This window comes from Photinus pyralis, unplaced genomic scaffold, assembly GCF_008802855.1.
Source record: "Photinus pyralis isolate 1611_PpyrPB1 unplaced genomic scaffold, Ppyr1.3 Ppyr1.4_LG2, whole genome shotgun sequence".
In the NCBI taxonomy this organism is placed as follows: Eukaryota; Metazoa; Arthropoda; class Insecta; order Coleoptera; family Lampyridae; genus Photinus; species Photinus pyralis.
Genome location: NW_022170403.1, coordinates 11,955,540 through 11,980,472, shown reverse-complemented (window position 1 = coordinate 11,980,472; position 24,933 = coordinate 11,955,540). Strand labels below are relative to the sequence as shown.

General features: G+C 35.1%; 3 protein-coding genes across 4 annotated transcripts in view; 2 read left to right on the top strand and 1 right to left on the bottom strand.

Moving 5' to 3' along the window:
- The first annotated feature begins 5,255 nt into the window (after positions 1 to 5,255).
- LOC116164683 (ribosomal RNA-processing protein 8) lies at positions 5,256 to 8,725 on the top strand. 2 transcript variants are annotated; one of them, XM_031478883.1, is made up of 4 exons: positions 5,256 to 5,416; positions 7,386 to 8,152; positions 8,203 to 8,439; positions 8,494 to 8,725. In XM_031478883.1, the coding sequence occupies exons 1-4, from the start codon at positions 5,354 to 5,356 to the stop codon at positions 8,705 to 8,707; spliced, it is 1,281 nt and encodes a 426-aa protein (XP_031334743.1). In that variant the 5' UTR covers positions 5,256 to 5,353; the 3' UTR covers positions 8,708 to 8,725. The 2 variants fall into 2 exon arrangements, with proteins under 2 accessions (XP_031334743.1, XP_031334744.1); XM_031478884.1 differs by lacking the exon at positions 5,256 to 5,416 and adding an exon at positions 6,794 to 7,095.
- Positions 8,726 to 14,619: 5,894 nt separating this feature from the next.
- Positions 14,620 to 15,562, top strand: LOC116162817. The gene is made up of 3 exons (XM_031476539.1): positions 14,620 to 14,765; positions 14,815 to 15,029; positions 15,080 to 15,562. Exons 1-3 carry the CDS (start codon positions 14,672 to 14,674, stop codon positions 15,365 to 15,367), a joined length of 597 nt encoding a protein of 198 aa, XP_031332399.1. The 5' UTR covers positions 14,620 to 14,671; the 3' UTR covers positions 15,368 to 15,562.
- Positions 15,563 to 15,680: 118 nt separating this feature from the next.
- Positions 15,681 to 24,933, bottom strand: part of LOC116162815 (helicase POLQ-like) — a 31,046-nt gene continuing 21,793 nt past the window's right edge. The window contains exons 17-20 of the mRNA XM_031476536.1: positions 16,464 to 16,562; positions 16,191 to 16,379; positions 16,007 to 16,141; positions 15,681 to 15,834 (exon numbers count right to left, since the gene is read on the bottom strand). Coding sequence (XP_031332396.1) covers positions 15,754 to 15,834; positions 16,007 to 16,141; positions 16,191 to 16,379; positions 16,464 to 16,562 — 504 coding nt within the window. The 3' untranslated portion in view covers positions 15,681 to 15,753. The remainder of the gene's footprint in view (positions 15,835 to 16,006; positions 16,142 to 16,190; positions 16,380 to 16,463; positions 16,563 to 24,933) is intronic.

Genomic DNA, 24,933 nt, shown 5'->3' with positions numbered 1-24,933 from the left:
TAAAAGGTAAATGAATCCAGCCAGTGAAGTCCAATTTTGTTTGTTAGGGATCCAGATAAATTCAGTTTAATGCCGATGCACCTCAACAGTCAGGGGCTTCAAAGAGTACAGACCACTTTATAAGTAACAACTCCAATTAATCCAATCAAGGAGTTATATTTAATTTAATATGGATATACAAGATACAAGATCAACTTCATGGAACTCTACACTTTATGATGCTCTCAAGATCGTTCTAAAAACAAAATATGTAGCAATTTATTACAATTCAATTAGTGTTACCTGCTAAAGATAATGTGCGAACTGCCACACGCTTTAAACCTCTTCGTGTTCCAGGTTCTAAAGCGCAACCAGAAAAATGACGTTCACAAACCAAAAACTTTTGTGTAAATTTCTTCCACATTATGTTCTAAACCAATTCTATAAAAACTTCGGGCTCCATTTTTGGGAAACGTCTTCACAATTTGTCACACAACATTTACGTTTTCGATTTGTATATGCATAATTCGTTGTAATAATGAATAGTAATTATACTTAAAGCACAATAAGCTGTCAATCAAAATTCAAAATTCAACTGTCATAATGGCGACACGTACTAAAGTCACTAGATTTAGTAACTTTAACAAGCACGCTAAATATGCGCCATCTATTGAATGTTCTCCAAACTAATTATATTTGTACTCAGTTGTTCCCGTTTACGTTTCCCTTCTAAGTTTTTTGTTCTGGGAACATGACATTTTTAGTGTCGAACTCAAAAACCAAACACGAATTAGTTTTTTAGATACCAACTTTTGATGTGGGCGGCCTCAGATAAGATTATGTAGGTATCTATTAAGTCCCACGAAATGTTAAGAATTTAAGATACGTACATATACTTGTAAGCGCGCGGTAGGTACCTACTTGGTACTTGCCCTATTCATTCAATCCCCTACTCATCAACAGTGTTGTAATAGATACTTTCATTCTTGGATCTAGGTAATGAGCTAAAGATACAGATACAACTTAATAATTGTAACTAGATACCAAAACAGATACCCAAAAACAAAAAGGATCTAGATACAGATACTTTTTCCATGCTTGATGCCGGTAAACCGTTGAGTGAAGAATTACTCAATGGGTAAACTTATCTCAGTTAACAGTTAACTCAAGTAATAAAAAGCGTTTTATCATTTGAAAATATAATTTTAATACATCATTATAATATTGATTAATGGAATTGGACAATAAAGAAAATAGAAAATATGTACCTAAAATCTTAGATACAAAAAAAGTATCTGAATTGTATACAGATACAAATTTTGAAAAGGATCTTAATATGTATCTAGATACTTTTAAATTATCTAGATACAAGTATCTAGATTCTAGATAGGTAGGTACATCATTCACAACATTGGTCATCAATGCTAATTTATAGATGAAAAAAACTGATGCTTGTGTTGTGAACTGCTCATAAACTAAACTTTAGGAAATGTGTCACATTTTCTTAGTATTTTCTTATCATTTAGCAAGATAAATTATTATGCACAGAATCATATTTGTATGTCTAGTATCATAGTTTAATCCGAGGTTTAATCCATAACCTTTGACTTTTTTACGGTGATAAGCGGAAAACGTCAATGGGTCGGTCTCGCCTGCACGTACTGATTTCGCAGCAGATTATATCTTTAGATAGATAGAGGCTTACTAGCCTAGCGCGTTGAATTTGTAATTGTTCATAAAAGCACAGATTTGTAGTTAATCTGTGCTCATAGGTAACAAGAAAACAAAGCTATTTGATCACTATAGAAGATAAACGTAAAAATAATTTGGGAAAAATCGGGTTAGGTTTCCATTCATGAATCATGGTACCGGGTGATTCATTAGAACTGATGACAGTTTAAATTTCCCTCAAAACAATAAATTTTAAAGGTTGGTAATAATAGAATATCATTTGTCTAATTCCAGTGGTGTATGTAGAATCACTCTCCAAGGGTAATAATTTATTTTTAATTTACAAATAAGTCTTCCATTTTACAACAAATTTTATATTTGCACTAAGCACAGTCACGATATTAAAATTGTATTAATTAAACTATAAAAATTGCTCAAAATGTCCACCATTGTGTTCACGGCACAATTCCACTCTACGCTTCATATTGTCAAACACTTTCTCCAGAGTTTCAGGTGAAATTCTTTCAAGTTCCTCAATAATTGCTGCTCGTAGTTCATCAAGAGTATGGAGACGGTTTCGAAAAACGTTGTTTTTTAATGTGGGAAACAAGAAAAAATCTAACGGAGTTAGATCAGGCGAACGAGGAGGCCATAATCCTTTGCTAATTAAACGATTGTCATAAAATTGTTCCAAGTACTGGAGTGTAGCCCGTGCAGTATGTGCTGTAGCTCCATCCTGTTGAAAATATCCTTCCCTTATTTCGTCGTCGTGAAGTTGATTTAAAAAGGTATCCAATATTTGTGTGCGATATCTTTCTGCCGTAATAGTATCATTAAAAAAAAGGGGACCTATGATACGTCTTCTAGACATTCCAATCCATATTCCAACTTTTAAAGGATGTAAACTAGTCTCTTCAAAATTATAAGGATTTTCGGTTGCCCACGTTCGGTAATTTTGGCTATTAATATATCCAGATAGATGAAACCATGCTTCATCAGTCATAAAAGTTACATTTAAAACGTCGTTGTTATTCAAATTGTTAGTAAACCAATCACAATAATTCCGTCGATTCTCATAATCAAGAGCGTGGAGTTGTTGCAGAACAGAAAATAAATTTAAAAGCAACTCCAGTTCTTTCCCACTTGTAAATGGTGAAACTATCCGAAATCTCTTACATCAAGTACATGAAGTGATACTACTTAATTAGCCTGCCTGCTTCAGTACAAAATGTATCTATAAGGCCCTGTATAAGGTAGCCGAGTAGCTCGTTGTCGTTCTAGTTCGAGATGAATACCGTTTGCTGCTAAAGGCCGCTTGACATGGAGCAATACAACGCGCAAGAACTTGCAGAAAGAAATTGCAAGGTCAAATCCTTGCATGCAATAGCATTGCATGGTATTTGACATGGTGCAATTCTATTTCAATTGCCACATGTCTGCCAACAGAAGAAACATATGGATTTGTCAACAAAGTAGTTAACCTCAAATGAAAATTAAATTTTGATTGCTTGAAGAAACATGAAAATTACAAGAATAAATAAGATTAATAAAAACAAGTAATGAGTGCGTCTCTCAGCATCATAGTTGCCGCCGCTGTATTTTACTAGGTTGGTGACACAAAAACAACTAGATTTATCCCTAGAATTGCACGATTCATGCAAGAAAAATAGCACCGGTCCTATAAAAATTGCATGCAAGTCTCTTGCAGCAATTGATCAGCTGGCTTTGAACTGCGCATGCCTTTCGCAATTTTTCTTGCAACTTGCATGCAATTGCAATTTTTATTGCTCCATGTCAAGCGGGCTTAAGTAACTTCAGCAATCACCTCTACACGGGCAACGGGGCAAAACAGTTGTTGCATTCAACAGTAAGAATGCATACATTTAAAAGTTGCGATCTTTAAAAAATACTAACAAATATGCGGCAGCATGTCTCTACAATTTTGCTTATGGCGTTTGCTCTGTAAATTTGAAATGTTTGGAAAGATTATGATGTGACGTCACGGCTGTATCAGTCTATTGATAACTGTACAATAAACGAACGGCATAAAACGGATAGAGCGTCTCTAAATTTTGTACAGCTGTTGTATAGTAGGTATGGATAACAAAAAATACTTTTGGCTGTATCCTGCATGAGGGAGCAAATTTGATTTATTATGGACAGTGATTCAAATACTAATATACCTAATAATAAATCATGGGAATGTGTAGTCATATTCATTGCAGACGCAAATGTTGTCCAAATTATCTTTATGAAAGAAATCGCAAACCAAAAACAGTCAATCGTTAGGTTAAAATCAACCTGACCCACGTGATCACGTCTATATTGCGCTCCATCTGCACTCTCTCAAGTGTTAGCGGGGAAGGATTGGAGTTGTTTTCTTTTGTTTTGTAATGAAAAAATGATACGATGTCACGAACACTTTTTTCGTGCACTAATAAACGAATGCTTTAGAGCAAAAAGAAAGATAAGAACCACAGAGAGTTGCAGAGAGACAGTGTTGACTGTTGCAAATAATGACCCCAATTAAATCAGGTCGTACGCGAGTGTGCGCACTAACGGAGTGGAGATATAGTGGCGAATCAGCAGCATAACTGCGAGCAAAACAAATCAGTTGATTCGCCTTTCACGCACCGCGCATGTGTCACAACGGGCCGGCCGTTGAAACTGTAGGTATCAAGGGATGTGGCCCTAGAGTAAGAAATAAAGATAGAGTACGCGTACGCTATAACAACGTGAACGTTTGTTTTGAACCAACATCTCACCGTTGAGAGGACGAAAATAAACATTAGTCAGTGGCGTAGGGTTTATTTATCAATTTATCTTTATGGGCAACAAAGTTTATGTTTTGTTTACATGTGCAAACGTAATAACGTATCACTAAATATTTATGATCAAAAGCTGTATGTGTTTGAAAGGTCCCTATTGATCTATGATAAGGTATGGTGATACTTCAAAGTGGGAACTTAGAAGGAAATCTAAACACGTCTATGACATCAAAACAAATACCGATGAAAGGTTATGTTAGGTAATTCAATAATTCCACAAATAATACAGCTTTTCCCCATTTCAAAGCGCTCCCATAAATTAATACACCATAAATCGAATAAGTCTTGCACTATAAAAACGCCTAAAAATTAAGGAATCACGTTTTAACGAAATAAACAAAATACCTCTCAACGGAAAACAAAGTTACAGTGTTGCCGATGTGGTGCACTAATCACCATAACTTTTCTTGTTACGCCGTTTAATTGTAAGTTAAAATTGTTTGGGTTACTGAACTCATAAGCATCTAAAAATCCATTTAGATTACTCCAGATGCATATGTTATTATTATTCCCTTAAAAACTATCTCGTGAAATGTGACAACTTAGCCTCCTGCAATGTTAGTAAACAAACGAGATGATGGCACGCATAGATAAGCATCAAGGCATCTCTATCTTTACTATCATGTATCATGTGTATCTGAACGCGTAAACCTGCTTTTATACCATGGTTTAATGTTACTAGAAACCGTTCGGAAAATAGTCAACTACTGACAACCGTGTAAATTGCCCTTTAAATACAGCGGTACAAGACCTACTTCTCTCAAATTCAACAATTCACTGTGAAGTGACAAGATTCACAAAGATAACCTCTCTAATATATAAGTCTGAAATTTGTGTAAGTGGTAGTTTGAACATCTGTAGGAAAATTGGAACCTATGGAAGCTTTTAAAATTCCTGAATGGGAATGTAGTTATCCCAGTTCTGCAAAAACATTCAATGTAAGTTATACATACATTAATAAAAACATGTTACAGTAAGTAGATAGGTACCACACTTGTTCTTTCAACAGGAGCTCGTAAATCATTTTCACTTATAGTCTGTGTCCAAGATAGAGATGTCTATCATGGAGTCTTGGAAAACCATTGGAGATACTAAGAAACGTATTGAAAATCTCTCAATGCTGTCTTGTAGAGCTCAAATAGTGGCAATAATGAGCAAGTGTTTTTTGTATTTTTCGGTATTTGCTCAAATAAGAAAAATGCATCAAGTTATGTGGTGGGATATTCGAACCCTTGCTTTAAAGCCCAAATTTCGATATTTTAGGCGTTTTGTTTCGGCTACTTCGCAATCATGATTTCAAGATCGTGATATGTAGGATTACGTTTTACGAAGAGACTGCGCGAATTTAAATCAAAGTATGGTTAAGTTTACGGAGAACACCTTTGCATTCGAATTACGTATTTTTTGTTTGGATTATGAAAATAATTTGAATACAAGTTGAAGTACTTGCACAATTATGCTCCTCTTCAGTTATCGCCCTGGGCTACATTTAGCTTGGCTCCTCCGTAACTAATGTTTATAATAGTTAAATTGGGTACTTAGTAACCGAGCTTCGTAATGTTATTTATCTGTATTGATTTTGAAACAAAATGCATCAAAAACCATAGAGGAGAGGAATGTCCCACCGGCAGAAATAAACAGGTTTTTTAATACAAGCGTTGAATGATAAGTACATTTATTTTTGCACATTTGTTTCGACAAATTTTATCCACAAGCCCACGTCTTGCAAATATAATTTAGCCCATTTATAACCCGGAACCTGAGTTTACTGTTTTAAAAATATGGACAAAACTGTAATTAATATAATCACTCTTATAGCGTTTTCGATTGGTAAATCTTGTGCTGCACGAGTGTTGCACGAGAAACTGAAGAAATCCTGTGAAAATTGCTCTCAATGGAACATAAATATTTGCAAATATTTGTTGTCATTTGTTTGTCCATAACCTCATTATAGATTTAGATAATCGACAATAATCTCTATTCTAAAAAATGACTGAAATGATTTCAGTATTATTTATGATAAACGATGAGGAGTATAAATTTGCAATTCCTGTAAAAGACCAATTTTTGGCGTTCAGTTTAATGACTAAGTGCAACTTTTTGTAAAGTAGAAGTTATGGCTAGTTCATCATCTTCGCTATCGCTAGATGACGACAAAAAACTCTCCCAATGCAAGAAACAAATTCAAATTGTCGCACATGTTTGTTTTGAAAATTTGTTAACTAGCAGCTCCAAGAGCTCTCAGACCTCGTGCGTCGAAATTTGCACTGAGTGCGTAATTGTTGCATCACATTTGCCAATGGAACACAAAAAATTGCCCTAAAATTACCAATAGAACGTAAAAATTGCACTCGTGCAGCACGAGTGTTGCCAATCGAAAACGCTATTAATTTGCACTACAATTATCATTCCTAAGAAAAAACCGAGGAAAAAACTGTGAAATATTCATAGTAGTGATATACAGTCTCTCTAACACAAGCAAACTGAAATGGAACGACATTACTTGAATACTTGGTTACCTTTTGCTCTAATTCATGAAGAAAGATAACATATTTTCAATTGTTTGATGGAGGTACCTACATATCACAAAAGGATCGACTTCGTTTATACTTTTTTGGTAGGTTCTTTGTAACTTTTTCTTTAGATTTTTTGACAATAATAGTAGTAGTTAGCAAGATTTCACATTCAGTTCTCCAGTTATTAAAGAGGTAATCATTTTAGATCTGTCACTCGCTGCACCACAATAAAAACCTAACAACTACAAAAATGTCTCGAAACATGCAATCCTTAATCAATTCAAACCACCATTGAAACTCTCACGTTTAATTTTCTCAGTCGTTAGTTATTGATCTTAATTATTAACGTTGTTACTATAAACCCATCCTTAAATATACTTTACTATTCTAGAAAAAAATCAAAAACATCAAGTCTGGGCGAATTGAAAAGGTAAAAAATAGCAAAAGTACGCTTAAAAATGGCAAAACAAAAAAGAAAATCAAGCTCACCAATCCTAAAAAGAAGATAAGCAACAAGAATATGTCAGTGACAAATGTAATAACTAGAGGTATTACAAAAAAGCAAACTAAATGTAAACCGCAGATGACAGCGGAGAAATCTGCAAATAATATATTAAACAAAATCAATCACAAGCACCGTGAAATTAATTTAAATAAAAAAATGACCAAAAAAAGGAAACACTCTAACAGTAACGATAAAAATAAATGTAATGCTAAACTGACTTCAAGCAAAGTTAGTTTAAAATCTACAAATGAGACTTTTAGCGAAGAAACTACATCTTTGACAGTGAAAAATAAACCCCGAAAAAATCCTGTAACCCATCAAACTTTATTTTTTAACAAGTCCAAACGTAATAAAAATTTAAAAAAGGAACCTACGCAAAAGGCGACCATTGCACCAAAGAGACCAGAAATATATAGGGAAAGTCTGAAAAAATTAAGCAAGTTGCCCCTTCATGAACGCATGGTTGAAAAGTTAAAGGCAGCAAGATTTCGTTACCTGAATGAACAGATGTACACAAACACGGGCAAAGAAGCTAAGCAGTACTTCGATGGGGATATAAATGCATACAAAGCGTATCATGATGGATACAGATTGCAAGTGTCAAGGTGGCCCATTAATCCCATTGATATAATAATAAGCAAAGTAAAAAAGCTGTATGTATTTAAACATTTCAAATAGTCGATACCTTTATGTCTTATTGCAGGGATCGTAAGCTTGTGGTAGCCGACTTTGGTTGTGGTGATGCAAAATTGGCAAAATCAGTCCCGCATAAAGTACATTCTTTCGATTTGGTTGCGACTGATGACACAGTTACAGCATGTGATATGGCTCATGTGCCACTTACAAATGACAGTGTCGATGTTATTGTTTTTTGTTTGTCACTTATGGGTACTAATCTCAAAGAGTATTTCATGGAAGCCAAACGTGTATTAAAAAATAAGTAAGTACTATGTTTGTGATGATTTTCAAATAACACCTAATTCTTGCCTTCTAGTGGCTTACTGAAGATAGCAGAAGTGGAAAGTCGGTTTGAGGATATCAATAGTTTTATAAGCAAGTTACGTAGTTATGGATTTGTGAATAAGGCCAAGGATTTAAGCCATAATCTTTTTTGTTTTTTAGATTTTGAACTAAACAAATCAAAAAGCGTTAAAAATGAAAACTTACCAGCAATTACGCTTAAGCCTTGTTTGTATAAAAAGAGATAATATAATATGTAAAGCCTATTTTATTTTTATTTGTTTAACTATACGTATACGTAGATACGTACAATATATATTTAAAGGTTGTTTCCAGGAGATATTTTCGATCAATGGTATTATGCCTTGGCGTTGGATAGCCCTAAATGTCTTAATACCAATTTACATTTTGTGGAATTTTAATGTACGTATAGGGTATAGGCAACTAAGAACACACAATCACTTCAGTACTCATTTATGTCTACTGCGCATGACGCCTAATACGGTGCGCGAGGTCGCAATTTGCTTATTATTAAAACACGGTATTGTTCATCCATCTTTTATTTAGGTCAGTGGTGTCAATCTTTTGCTAAGTCGGTGTAAATATGTCACCTCTCGAAGCCTACATGCTGGATATTTTGAGAATATTGTTGTTATAATTTTATGTTACCTGTGCTATTCATCTCATCACTAACAATTAATTTTGCTATACAGTTCTATTTTTCCCAGCCTAATTTTTATTTTTATTCGGTTAACTACCATTTTCAAAGTTTATTCTTGCAATGTAATTTATTTAGACTTAAATTTCCATAATAATACCAATAATTATTAAACAAACTTTTCATAGTTTCAGTAGGTATTTTATTTTATGTTCCTTCCCTACTGTACTTCAGGTAATGTCGTTTACAACTAACGTAAGGGAACAGCAAGCCTGCTTTATTTAGATGTTTGATCACGAGCCACTTTTCTTTTTCAAATTTAAGCGTGTTTATTTGTTTAGCTTCTGGAGGAAATAGGCATTCTGGTGGCCATTTTTCAACATTGCCGGATTGATTTTATTTCCATATTGTTCTTGTAATGTCAAGTTAGCGTAGAACCTGGGGGTTAATAAGTACACTACACAAGTTTGAGGACTAATTAACCTTTCTTCTTTTCTCTGTTTAATATGTTTGTGATAAAACAACCTTAACTGTGTAGTGTACCTACTTAACCCCCAGACGCTAGCGTCGTACTACATCAGTAACACGGAAATAAAATAACCACAGTAATGTTTAAAAAGGGCCCGCGGAATGGCTACTCCCCAAAAACTAAACAGATTCAACTTAAATTTGAAATTAACACCTAATGCAGAGCCCCCTTACGTTAGTTGTAAGTAAGCAACTCTATGATGCGAAGTACAGTGGGAAGAAACGAAAGATACACTGAAATTGTGAAAATATTGTTTAATAATTATTGCTCATATTATGAAGATTGTAAAAATTCGGAATTTTCTCGAAATAAATTACATTGCAAAAATAAACTTTGGAAATGGTAGTTCACTGAATAAAAACAGAAATAGGCTGGGAAAAAAAAGAACTTACCAAGAAAAAAACCAACCGACAAATGAATATTAAATTGTGTAGCAAAATTAATTTTGTTTGCAATGATGTGAATGCATAACATACATGTATAATAACAATATTAACAAAATATGTGTAATATGTAGGCTTCGAGAAGTGGCATATAGGTTAAAAACAAGTTTTAGGAAAAATGGGTCAGATAAGCAGATACCAAGATTATGAGAATGGGTGAAAAACACAGGATGTGACTGATTTTTGGTGAAATAAAATCCTTTTGTTAAGAGCAAGATGGAAAATTACAAGGCCTTGGAGGGCAAATTTAATATTACAACAAAATATGTAGAAATCTGTCAATCGCAACTCGTACAACACTCATTGATTCTAAACCGAAGTTTTTATTAGCAGAATCTCGCCCCCACGATAGATAGCTCGCCTCTCGTTCGGGGCTTTGAGCCTACAGTTGACTGTTGAGATCAATCCCGGTATTGAGTGGGGTAACTCGTTTGGTTACAGTTTTTGCCACCCCCGTCACTGAGTTGGGGCTAAGACCATGTAATCGAAACATAAACAAAAATTTCGCAAAGATTACACCAAACATGAGCGCGACTTCAAACAAAGGGTTAACGGTATCAAACACATGAATCTGCATTAAGGGTAAATCCAGTCAACTTCAAATAAAAGAATCACAAAAAATATAATGCTGCACACAAAACAAACATAAAGAAATGCAAAGATTACTAGCTGCATTTAATAACTTTAAAAAACAAACATTTACGAAGTGATGCTTTCGTGACCGGGGTTACGTTGGGGTTGGTGCTCTTTAGATGGCACAGACGGTTTTTCCCTCCTAAAAATTGCGTGGTTGCCAGTAGGGATGGGCGATAACTGTTTTCACCTATCGATAAGTATCGGGTACTTACCTATCGATATATTTTACTTATCGATATGTCGATAATTATCGAAATATCGATAGTTATCGATATGTCGATAGTTATCGCTAGGGATGGGCGATAACTGTTTTCACCTATCGATATAAGTATCGATATATTTTACTTATCGATATGCCGATAATTATCGAAATATCGATAGTTATAGATACACCGATAACTATCGAAAGATCGATAACTACCGCTATATCGATAAGTATCAGTATATCGATAGTTCTCGTTATGGCGATAGTTTTTAATATATAGGTATCGATATAATACTACCGATAATTTTTTTGAAAGCGTGTCTAAAAACTGCATGAGTTTACTTTTATATTTTGGCGAAAGAGCCCGACAAGACAAGAGGGCTCTTTTAACAAAATATGAAAATAACCGAATGCAGTTCTTGCAACTTTATTGGAGTTACCATATTAACTGTGCAATTATCGCAGGGCTCTTTAGCTTTCTACAATGCAATTAGCGCTGTAATTAAGCGGTAATTGCACGTCTCATTTGAGAGAAATATTCGACGTATCGATAGTTATCGACAGGGATAGTTATCTTATCGAGTTTTATTAATAAAATCCATTTTCCGGTTTATTCTCGTGTAAAGTGACTATTAATAGTTACTCGACGTTTCTTTGCTACCTTTATCAAGAGTTTTTTGTTAGATTTCGTAAATCTCAATCAATTGAAACTGTATATCTAAATTTGAAGTGTTCTTAGCTTTTTCTGTTTTTTTGTGACTGGTCCTCTGTAACCATCAGTCAGATACCGATACATAGGCCATGATTACACCCTTTGATTGTCTTCTTTATTTTAGCTAAAGAGTAGCCATTTTGATGCAACATTTTGTTCAAGTTTTTGAAGTGCTTCTTTTTTTGAGCAATCGTCAGTAAGACGAAAAGATCTATTTTCTAAAGATTTTATTACTGCGTTTATTCGGCATGGATGATGATGTGACGTAGCGCTTCTCTTGAGAAAGGGAGCAAAGTTAAGTTTCCGAAACGTCGAGCGACTAAAAATAGTAAATTTACACGAGAGTAAACCCGAAAATGGATTTTATTAATAAAAATAGTAGCGCTCGTTGAAATCTCAACAATAACATAATTTTATCGTACAGTTATCGACATATCGATAGTTATCGACATATCGATAGTTATCGACATATCGATAGTTATCGACATATCGATATATCAATAGTTATCGACATATCGATAGGTATCGATATATCGATACCGATATATCGATAGTTATCGATCTATCGATATATCGATTTTTTTAGCTCTACCTATTGTTATTCGATATATCGATAACTATCGATACCTATCGATATATCGAAAAAAATTCCCATGCCTAGTTGCCAGTTCTCAAAAAGGTGTGGATCGTCGTAGATTGCATATACAGGGAGAACGGTACGCGTCAACTCGCCACCGACTGACTCGCCAACAGGACAACTCGCCGACGCGACAACTCGCCAACGAAATATTTTTCCCTGTTTAACGTTTCGTTCAAATAACGATGTGATTGTCAAATTTTCTGTTCAAATAAATCGAAAGCTCTTCCTTTTATGTCTAAGAATATGTGTACCAAATTTGGTTCCAATCGGTTCAGCCGTTTAGCCGGAAACGAGAGTACAGACAGACAGACCGACATTCTCGAGATTTTGTTTCATTCTGATTTCTGGTGCTTCAAAACTGGTGTATTTAACGTAAAAAAAGTGGGGGGTCATACCCTCATTTTTTACCTCAATGCAAGTACCTCCCTTTACCAACGTGCGCGTGGTAGTAATGATTTCCCCATTTTCCAAAATAAAAGCAAAACGCCAACGTAAAGATAGGAAACTCAAATTGCACTTAAAACTCCTAATGCGACATCTCATTACTTGAAACGGAAAACAAAAGAAACTGCCTGTCATTAAAAATGTATTGGAAAATGTTAGAACCAGGTAATTTGCAGAAGATGTCGTTATATCAAAATGCAGTAATAGAAACAGGTATTGGTGGTAGGGTCTTCATTCATTAATTGACTACAATTTTTCGATAAACTTTGTTTACAAAATTAGGGAAATTGACTATTGCATTTGTGGGATGCATTTGTATGACACAATAAACAGGGAAAAATATTTCGTTGGCGAGTTGTCCCGTTGGCTAGCCGGTCGGTGGCGAGTTGGCCGTCCCGGGTGAAACCTCTCATCAGTTGGTAACTTTGTTTGTCTTTTTCGGATATCTCCGGAAGTAAGCGAGGAATTGTCTAATTTCTCTTTAACAAATTATTCAGCATGCGAAAACTTTCTTTATTTAACCAACTTTATATCTCTTACCTACCAGGAAAGAAATTGTATCACCCTTATACCTTTTCATAAAAGTAACATTCCCAAAAACATCGATGCCAAACACCAAAAATCCCTGTTTAACGTCCACTTCACATTTTATCCCTTCCGTTCCTGCTTTATCAACTTTTTCAAATTACTGCGCGTCGTCGATCAACAGATCAACTCACACCTGTTTACTTTCGGCGATAACGAACTCCTTATCGCATGACCGGAGATAAAAAAACTTACAAAACAATACGCAATTATTTCCAGATGTCCCTAATCTTTTAACACGCAATAAAGATGAATAAAAAATACAAGATGATTATTTAAACAAAATTAAATATCTTGTTACATGTGGTATATATGTTAACTGTGCAGTGTTTGAACCAAATAGGTTCAAGCGTTTGGCAGGGACAGAAAAGCGTGACCCCAAGGAGTCATTGGATTTGACCCATTTTCAATAGGCTTATTACTTGTGGCATGTAGGTCAACTGTGCAAAGTTTGAACCAAATCGGCCCAAGCTTTTGACAGTTATTGTGTTCACGGACAGACGGACACCATAGACTCCCCTATAAAGCTTGCTACGCTTTGCTCTGCCGCTTAATAATTCAAAACAACACTTGACTTCGAACTCAAATACTATGATCGAAATTATATTCAATATGTAAATTAGTGACCACATTTAAAAAAATTGAAATTCGACTTTTTACGGGTTTGAAGTTATTAAAATTAACCATTAGTTTTAAAACACTTTGTTGAAGAAATTATCATTCTAATGAAGCATCATGTCAGTTTTGTTGATTTTGGAACACCTTTTGAAATTCAAATCAACGGAGTCATAGGTACAGGGCTCAAAAGAAAAGTAGTTGAATGTCAAACATTTTGAAAACGTTTGATGCTGGGTATAGGGAAATGTGGTAGATTCTCAGATATAAATTATTAATGACAGCCTTAATACTTTTAGGTAACGGTTTGCGAAAAACAGCCTGTATATGTAGGTATAATAAAGAATATTTCTATGATTGATAGTATCAGTAATTTGTAGATCTGCTATCATATCAAATGATTATATAGAGAAATCATTGCTTTAATCATATTGTTATTGTTTGCAAAAAAGGCACGACGTTTGCCTCATAATGTGTCAACTAATCTTGCTGCGACCATAAGCATTCACAGAATTAAATAATTATCAACCAATGAGTGATATGAATTAAACCAGTTTTCATTTTGATATATTTTTAAACGTGCAAAAGGTCAATTGTTACTGCTGACATAATACAAGTAATACCAAATTTTGAACTTTGTAATATAGATAATGTTAATTGTTAATAAGGCATAGCTTGTGTGACCTTTGATAAATCTTTAGCTTTATATATATTTCGAAATACAAATCAGTCAGTATCCCACAAGATGAAGCTTATTATAATATCAATTACATTTTTATCTTTAAGTTTATTGGCACGCGGCAGCAAACATCATGGTCCCAACTATAAGGACCACATTGGTATTTTGAAATAAGTTAATGTTGACCAAAATAAACTGTTATTCCTTAGGATTCTATTGGGAGGATTTTGAAAAAACTAGAATTATGAAAGGAGTTGTAGGAGGCAAAGATGCACGTAATAGACATACATATATTGGTTTAACAAAACATTTAGAGGGCAATAAAGAGTTATTAGTGCCTGGTGTTATATACCCATGGGATCTAGAGCCTTATATGGTGTATGAATGGAACGAACGTCCAAAGAAAATCATAGCAGATTTTAAAGTAAGTGAAACATATCACATTACATTTGATCGAAGATTTGATTTTAATAGATGCTTTACACCAACTACCCTGATCATATGACATGGATTAAAACAAACACTAGTGATATAAGGCAACTAGTACGAGAAAAGGAGTTAATTAGTGCAGGATATGATACACGTCACAGAAAATACTACATTGGGCGTATTCCAATGAATGACAATTTAATTTTAGGAAAAATTATAATAAGCAATAATGGCGACAACGACGGTTTTTTCGCTTTTTCTAAATCGGGATATCATCACGCAATGGAATTTGAAGTGCTTGTACATGAATTAAAATTAAATTCTATCATGTAATATTATCACCAAGAGTAATTATCGTTACGTCATAATAATCCATCCATTCATAATAAGAACAATTGTCAATTCCATCAAATGCACTATGAATGTTCACTATACAATACAACGGGCAGTATAAACATTTTAGCTAACTTCATATGTTTATACCGTAGCGGTAAGCACTTTAGAGAATTATATGAACTTTATCTCGAATCATGTCGAACTTGGTGTTACTGTAAAATGTGATTTGACGAATTTTTGTTCGATAGATTAGCGCTAAATATTACAACACAAATTCTGAAAATTACCTTTTCTGTAACTAAAATCAGAATTGATGAGGTCAAATAAATCCATTTTATTTCGTAAATAACTGAACATACAAACTACTACATATATAAAATAGCCTATTTTGCACTTATTTCCACTCCGTCCAATACATCCTCAGCATCCTCTCGCAGATTTTCAACTTTTTCCAATAGCAACATCTACACATTTTTATAAGAATATTAATTACAATGCTAATATAACGGGCGATCAAAAATGAGTTGCTGTCGAGTCGCCTTTGGAAGTTCAAGTCAAGTACAATTTCCCATGTAAACAAAAATTCCAAAGGTAACTCGACAGCAACTCATTTTTGATCGCATAGTATATTCGTACCTTAGCAGCCGCTATAAGTTCATTCGCTACTTTGTACGACATAAATTCTATCGAATTAACTAAACTCTCAGGATCCGCTTTGGCAATACTTTGCAATGTTTTAAAGCCGGCATTATATAATTGTTTGGCACGCCCCTAATAACATCGTTACCTCATCTTACTGTATTGTACGTTAATATCTTACCTGTTTAACGGCTGGCAATTCCATAAGCGGCAAAATGTCTCTACCACAACAGTGAGACAATCTTTGACTCATTCCCTTTAGAAGAAAGACAAACGCCCATAGTTCATCTAACTGTTCACAAAAATTAACAACATTAGAAGAAAAAGTGGCAGCATTTGTCATTAAATTTTGCACAATTCCTCTGTTAACCTAGAACACACCAAATAAGTAAGCTGGGTTTGACAATTGTCAAACAGCAATAACAGTAGACTTACTGTACAATCTAATACTTACTTGATATTTCTCAGACACATCAAGAACAGAAGTTTCATTCCAAAGTTCATACAGCATTAACGACATATAAAACCGGTGAAGTACAGCTTCAGAGACAGTCTAGAAGCGAAACAAAATTAGTACCACCATTTTTGTTACTTAATAATAATTTAAAAAAATTTAACTTCTGATTGGGGTAATATACACTGTGTCCAAGATAAGGATTTCTATCATGGGGATCTCAGAAACCATAGAAATTACGAAGATGGTCCAATTAGGGAAAAGCTGCACAATTAAAGAGTTATTATCATGCTGTAAAGAAACCTCAAAATTCCGATTTCCGAAAATATTCCAGAAAAACCGCAATTTGCCGATTGTGGTTTTATATTTTTCTGATGATATTTGAACACATACAAAAAATAAAAACCACTTTCTCATTTCCACTTTTTGGGATCTGTAAAAAAAGTACCTACTACAGTATGTACTCAATACAATGAGTAGCATTTTTTATTATGAATACAATGAATGTGTGACACATAATAAAAAACAAAAGTTGGCACCTGTTGGTTTCAACAGGATGGTGCACACGCGCACAAACGCCCTAATCATGGGAAAATACCTATCAAACAAACTTACTGGAAAGTGGAAAATTTGTCCGATAGGCATTTTCACACAGAGGGCGTTGTGCGCAAGTGCACCATCCTGTTGAAACCAACAGATTCGAGCTTTGCTTTTTCTTTGTTTACTACCCAAATAACATCAAGAAAAAATAAACACGAAATTGGTAAATTCCAGTTTTTCTGGCATATCTTCTGAAGTACCTACCTATTCGGATTTTTCTGGTTTTCTTTAGAGCATGGTAATAACTGTTTAATTGCTCAACTTTCCTCTAATTTGACCATCGTTATATCTTTTATGGTTTCGGAGATTCCCATGATAGACACAGTGAATAAAAATATATATTTTAAACAAAAAATCAGGTGGTGTTAAAGTTAGTTACATGAGTTATTTGTCTTAAGGCCGGACAGTACACCTAATCCGTTGCGCCTGAAAACGTTTGATTTTGTTCCACGATGTCTGAATTCTGAGTGAATATGCAGAAGGGGCGAATATTCCTATTAAAGGTGATTGCTTTAGGTATAGACAATAACGCCGCGGTTTAGTAAAATGTTTTGAAATAGTTCCAACTTCATGTACAGATGAGTTATCTTGGAACAATGATTTAAAAGTTTACCTCAAACGTTGAGTGAAAAATTGAGAAAGAGACGACACCGTAATGTAAAAGTGCGTTCCATAGCACCATGCCAACCATGCATTCAACCCACACCGTTAGCAGAGTAAGGAGATAAAATTATTGCATTCAACACTTATAGTCTCTAGGCGATAGAGACTGTAAAATTGGCAAACTGGACATTTTGAGGTGGAAAAGAAAAAAATGGTGGAATATGTTCAGTTAGGTGTCAGAAACAACATATTCAAAATCCCACCCTCCAGACCCTGTGCTAAAGGCTCCAGCCACCCCACCATCCCCCAAAAACCGTGTTTTCGCTCTTTTTGGCTGATATCTCGCGATCTATGAGGTCTATATGAAATATTTTTAGGTGAAAATATTTCTCGGGAAATTTCATACAAGGTAGATACTCAGAAGTTAGCCTAGGTGTACCTCTTAGCCTAGGAAATTCATAAAAGAGGCCAAAATCATCCATTTTCGTGGCTTTTTGCAAATATATCGCGACCTTTAGGGCTAGATGAAATATTTTTAGCTAAAAATGCTCCTCGTGAAATTTCTTACAAGGTAGATACTCAAGAAGTTAGCCTAGGTGTACCTCTTAGCCTAGAAAACTCATGTATTACAAAATTCCATGGCATCACAGATTATTGAAAAAGATGGGGGTTTTATTTTTCCAATTTTCCGTCTTTATTATGCAAAAAATTGAAAACTAATACGGTTGATTGACGTAAAAATTTTTTTCTACAAAAAACCTTAATACATTTTTGCTCTAAAATAATTTGGGGAGCCAATAACAGCATGTTGTGAATTTTACATTGAAATCACTATGATGCGTGACACAAGTCATCACCCTGTGCACAGTCTAACAGTCACTTTTTTTAAGACTGACGATAGGATTATACATGTTACTTTTTCAACCCCCTGTTAACTTTTGCCTTTAGAAAAATATTCAATTCAGTTTTGTAGTAAAGTTGTGGAATTCCACTTTAATATCCACAAGTAAGGAAAAACCTAGCAAAAAATGTTTTTCTAATTCCGTTTGCTTCAGTTTTAAATTTTTAGTAGTTTTTTTTTTAATTTTCTAATACCTCATAATAGGTTCTTAGGGAAAGAAAACCTAAGGAAATTGCGCAGAAAATTGGAAAATTGCAGAAAACTTAACGACTATTTAAACTTCGCGCGTTTGACAATTCGCGTCATTGACAGTTGGCGCGCGCCAAATGTTAACGGCTGCATCGGTCGGTATGTATCTATCCATGAAAAAATAATTAATTCATTTCATAGTACAAGTCTATTCGATTGGAACGTTTATCCAGTTTTCAGTTGCTTCAGTGAGTTTTTTGAGAAGTGTTTGTTCAAAAAATAAACGGATCGCAATTAGTTCACCACAATCACGCCATTTAAAATAAGATCGCGGGCGACTTGATGACATACGAATCGTAAACAAGAGTATGTTACCCGTTATCCCAGGGAATTTGTAAACTCTCTGGAATTGAGCGGATTACCACCACCCAATCTGCAATTAAAACTTGGATCGGTAATCATCATATGTTGTGGAAAATAAACCACCCACATCTTAGTAATGGCACCTGCCATGCGGTGCTGAAATGAATGATCGAAGTCATAATTTCAAAAGGGAAGTACAAAGGGGAAGACGTTTTGATTCCGTGCATCCATATGATTCCGAACGAGTGAACGACATGCCATTCAACTTTAAACATTTAGAATTTCCAGGTCGGCTTGCATTTGGAAATATCGAAAATTAAATAGCATGGGCAGTGGACGTGTTTGTGAAATCAATCTGGAAAAATTTTTTACCGTTTTATATTGCTTTATGTTTATTTTAGAAGTCTAATAAATGACACTTATTATTATTATTATTATTATTATTAAATGCATGTTTTGCACATGGCCAATTGTATGTCGCCTGGTCCATGTTGGAAAACTTTCAACTTTATTCAAACGCCAAAAAAAAAACTAACATCAGAAAGCATTACAATACGCACTATGTTTTTGAAATAATTTTTTTCCAATAATATTTCCAATTGGAATTGAATATTCATAGCTGAGACAGGACAACGTCTGTCGGGTCAACTAGTAATCAATAAAATAAGAGCGCTAGGAAGCGCAGAATAATATTCAATAAAATAAGAGCGCTAGGCTTTGTAATTTGTACAAAAATAAAAGGTAACAGAGAGTAGAAAAATTAACATGTAAAATCCTATGGCTATTCGCGAAATTTAGTTACTGGACTGCTCTGAGGTTCATTTAAATTTGCATTAGCCGAAAACTCCACTTCCACATTAACATTGGGTAAATTTCGCGAATCAGCTTTTTTTATACCCTGGCAGCATTGTGCACACAACAAATAAAATTACTACATAGGTTCCAGTTTGCGTGAATTCGTATAATCTGCCAACGCGGCCGCAAATGCTACTGACGTCGCGCGGTTTAGTCTCGCGCACAGGTACGTTTTTGGCGAATTTTTTAAAGATTAAAAAAAATGTACTATTGTTTGCGTTTTGTTCGGCCGTTCGGACTCACTTCTGTCGTTTCGAACTACTTTTAGGGGAATGGTCCTAGAGTCCTGGAATTTTTTGTAGTAAGTAGGTAGCCTATACATTGAAGGTGTGCCAGACGGCCATCAAATTTCGCTGTCTAAAAGGGGCCCCCCCCCACGAATTATTTCCTGCTGTGAAAGTAAAACGTGCATAACTTTTATATACGACAACCAATTCGGCTGCCCCATTCCAAAACACAGTAACCAACATTTTTTTCAAAAATGAGTTATCACTTCCATGTAGATACTGTGTTATTTCTGCATGTTTTTAGCTAACCAGGATAGTTCTATCTATTACCGTTACGGAGATAATTTTTGCCAAAACCCAGTATCTGTAGCAACGTAATTCAATATACTATTCCAAAACACAGCAAATGGATTTTACAGACCCTAAACCACAGACAAAACACAGTATGTGGTAGATACTGTGTTTTGAAATAAACTATTGCATGTCATGCGCTATACCAGGAAACAATTAATGTGTGATATATTAGAACATATTATATTAACATTTGTATGGGACAGAATTCCAATTTATTTTCCGTTTCATTACTTGCATTTTTACATTAAAATCAACTTTATTTTGCAGTTACTGTGTTTCACTACCAACGATTCTTGAAAAGTAATAATAACAGTAACTATATAAAATCACAGTATCTACCTTTTTTCGAAAAACAACAAAGAAATAAAAAAAGTGAGCATTTGTCTAATTTCTTAACTCAATATAGGTACCAAATCCGTTTTCCCTGAATGTGAGGGTCCTCACATATTAGCTATGCATGTGATCAAAGTTTTCGTTAATTTACTCGAAAGTTAAAAAACAACACATACTGTGCTTTGGAATGTTTCAGCCGAATTGGTCTCAGATTTTGCTTACGCCTGCCTTTAGTGGTACCAAGTTAAACTTTAGAAAATTGGGGGGAGGGGGTAAACACATGTTCTACCCTTCATGGTATTCTAATGAAAGATCTCATCGAAATAAATTGGTTTGTACAAAGTATAACTTTCCCGTGCGATTCTTTTTCGAGATCAGTGAGCGACGGCGCTTGAGGAGGGGGGAGGGGGGTTAAACATTAATTATTTATCTCTCATTGTATTCTAATTAAAGGTCTCCACGAGAGGAACCGTTTTCTACCAACTACTGGCCAAAGTACGGGGTGGAGGGGGAGGGGGTGGAACTAGTTTTATCCTTCATAGTAATCTAATGAACGGTCTCAACGAAAGGAATTAATTTCTACCAACCATAGCCCTCCTCCTCGACCTCTTATCGTGGTCGGGTATATTCCCTTAAACCTCAAGAATGGGATGTAGGAAGAGGGTACTCACAAAGGGCGATTGAGACGTCTGCAAGAAATATATCCATTGGTGATGTCAAAACAAAAGCTATTTTGGTTATCGCTTTATCTGCACAAGAGATGTGCACAATTTATACTTATTTCTTTTCGCGCTGACCCTTGATTTTCAAATGCTTACAGCGGCCGTAAATATCAATATTTTGCGCCCAAATTTTTTTTGATCGTTTTTTAATAACAAAATCTCCTGATTTCAGTAAAAATCAAGAAATGTCGTACAAAAAATGCGTTTTCGTGACTCGGAATGTTTGGTGGACGTCGTCCACCACCAAGGTTGGTCCACCACCACCCATCCTCGTCCCGAAAACGTGCGTTTTTCGTACTTATGAAACAAATAACTATTTAAATTAATTTGAAAGCCCTACATTACAAAAAAAACTAAATGGCCATTTAGGGTTTTAGCACAAGCATGACTTTTTATAAAGAATGACTTTTACTCGAAAAATGGTCGATTATTTAGATATAGTGAACTTCAACTTGGGACATACTGTATATACACTGAACTTTAAAACAGATGAGATTTATCTTTGTTTCTATAGAATTACTTAATGCGTTTGAGTGGATTCTCAATGAATGACGACTCTAAGGGCCGGTATTATAAAAGTACAGTTCAAGCGCAGATTGATCAAACGGCGATTGAACGTCAAACCAAGGTTGAGAGCGGTTGCGTATTATAAACACCTTTGGAAGAGCGTTTGGTTAATCTTCGTTTGAGTTTTCGATCCCTAGTATGGTAACACTGCGGGCGAACCGAGGACCAATCAGAGCGCAGAATTTTTAGTTGCCGATGCGATGCCGCGCCGCTCGTTCTTTTCGCTTCATTTGTCCCTGCCACTGTCACTGTGCTGATCTGTTCATCTCCTTGCTGAATCGTTTCACATAGCGCTGTTTTGCCTGCCGCTGTGCCAATGATAGACAAGGGAAAAACAGTGAGTCGATTTTACTGACGCGGACGCCCATCAGCAAGCGGACTGCGTTCACTCATATTTTCATATAATTGAAAATAAACGGACGGACGCCTCTACTACCAAGAACAAGGTAAAGCATCAGGATATCATCAGTTGTACGTTTTTTGTTTGCATCTATCTAATCATTCTGTGTTTACACCCTCGTATGGAAGAAAATTGCTCTTCTTCTAATGAACTCATCCTCTGACGAAGAGTTATCGTCGCTTACTGCCCACTTCCAGTAATCGACTCCTTGCACGTCCAATTCCAATTATTTCCATTTCGTTATAAATAGAAACAATGGGTGCGTTCACTGGAACCAAACGTGTTTGCGCTTTGATTACGTTTGCAAACACAAACTGTTTAGGCGCAGGTGAACGATAGGGTGCGTTTGCCAGAACGAAATGTTTGCAAACCGTTTGCGCTTTTTACATAAGTACGTTTACTGAACGCGTTGCTGGTTGTTAAACTGTTTGCAAGCGGACGCCATTTTTTGAATCGCATTTTAAACTCGCTGAAAGTCACAAACATGTTTGTAATTTTGTAAGGAATACATATTTGATTAAACCATCGGCATATAGGTTTATGCGCAAAATTGGAGTAAATTGGTCGTGATGTACCTATAGGTACTAGACCTATACATCACGACCAAAAATTGTATAATTGCACATTGCACACAATGCGCTTTAAAGTTGTAAGAGATAAATCAAATAATTTAATTATGAATGAAGATGGGAGCATTCCATGTATACAGGCTGATTCAAATTCGAGGGCCACCATGGGGATCTCGGGAACTGTAAGAAATAGAAGTAGGTAGTTTAAATTTGGCAAAGTTGAGTATTTTGATACTTAACAAAATGTCGTTTTGAAACTGAAAAAATTCCGGAGATATCCAGAAAAAAATTACATTTTACAAAATCGTTTTTATTTGTTAACTAAGTTATTTAAAAAGACATTTCAAAATAAAGGTCACGTCATTGTGACCACCTTTTTCCGTATACAAGATGCTTATAGTTTTAAAGTTTAGGTCTGACGTTTCGTCACCAATTAACCATCATCAGCTTTGTTTTTTCTTATGGAAGTCATTTTTACTTTTTGTGGCATTTTATAGAGCTTTTTCCTATCAATAAATGGCACTGTTAATCCGTAAAAACGCAAGAAACTGCGAACGTATACAGCCCACGACAAAGTTGCCAGACAAAAAAGAAGATATTTTAACATTACTTCAGCCTCCCACGACCAGTGGTCTTTTTATTGTCGACAAGGGTTTCATAATTATCCCGAAATTTCCGATCCAAGTCATGATGTGACATATCATGCCCTTTTCCTTGAAACATGTCATATTTCTGACCAAATATTTTTTCTTTTCCTTTTTGAATCTCAAAAGTCAAATTTTCAATCTGTGGCGAGTAATAACTTTGTAGTGAAATCTTTCCACACCAAACTTCTCTTCTCTCTTTACTAATGATTAACACAAGTATCTCTACAACCTATATCAGATACTGGCTGAGTGCTCTCGATTTCAGTGGGACTTGTACTGACCCCTTCATATGCGGTTTATGAAGGCTCCAAAACGACACAAACGATTTGCTCGTGTCCTAGTAGATTGCTGTCCATCAAACCCTGCCTTGCAACACTAACTATCCGTTTTTCACCTATACAAATCTTAAATCTTTCTCTCGATCTTTCCTTAAAATGACTAAGTATACTTATGTGGTGAGTTTATTAAATTTATTAAATGTAACAATCTGAAAATAAAAACTTCTCATAAAGCAGGTACAATTTATGGATAAAAATATTTACTCAAGGATCCAGTGAATGTGCAGTTAATACTCCCATCTTGATTTTCTATAGGACAATTCAATTCATCTCGTATAGTAGGATGTATTTAAACTGTAGAAAGGTTGCCATATTTTTATTGAAATGTACAAAAAGAATATATAAAACGGTTTTTTCAGAATTCACTCAAATTAAATTTGACATGTGTGGTTTCCAGGCAAACAAATTGCGCGCTTAGGACAAATGCGCATGCCCGATCAACATGTTTGTGATTTTCAGCGAGTTTAAATTATGATTAAAAAAATGGCGACCGCTTGCAAACAGCAATGCGTTCAGTAAATATGCTTATATAAAAAGCGCAAACGGTTTGCAAACAGTTGGTTCTGGTGGAACGCACTCATAGACACAAAACAAAATAAACTGGTTACGATAATTGTAATTCTTTACACGTTCGCGCGCCTAATCTCCGTTTGGGCATCAAAACCCGAGAAAATTGGCGGGTTGACTACAATCGGAGATTGAGCTCTGGTTACGACTCAAGCGGTGTTTATAATACGCGCAATCGCACTCAAACTACGATTGAACCTCAATCTCCGTTCAAGCGAGCTTTATAATACCAGCC

Coding starts and splice junctions, on each gene's coding strand:
- LOC116164683 (XM_031478883.1), top strand. CDS start 5,354: ATGGAAGCTTTTAAAATTCCTGAATGGGAATGTAGTTATCCCAGTTCT. Junction 5,417..7,385: donor GTTCTGCAAAAACATTCAAT/GTAAGTTATACA, acceptor TTACTATTCTAG/AAAAAAATCAAAAACATCAA. Junction 8,153..8,202: donor ATAAGCAAAGTAAAAAAGCT/GTATGTATTTAA, acceptor GTCTTATTGCAG/GGATCGTAAGCTTGTGGTAG.
- LOC116162817 (XM_031476539.1), top strand. CDS start 14,672: ATGAAGCTTATTATAATATCAATTACATTTTTATCTTTAAGTTTATTG. Junction 14,766..14,814: donor CAACTATAAGGACCACATTG/GTATTTTGAAAT, acceptor GTTATTCCTTAG/GATTCTATTGGGAGGATTTT. Junction 15,030..15,079: donor AAATCATAGCAGATTTTAAA/GTAAGTGAAACA, acceptor TGATTTTAATAG/ATGCTTTACACCAACTACCC.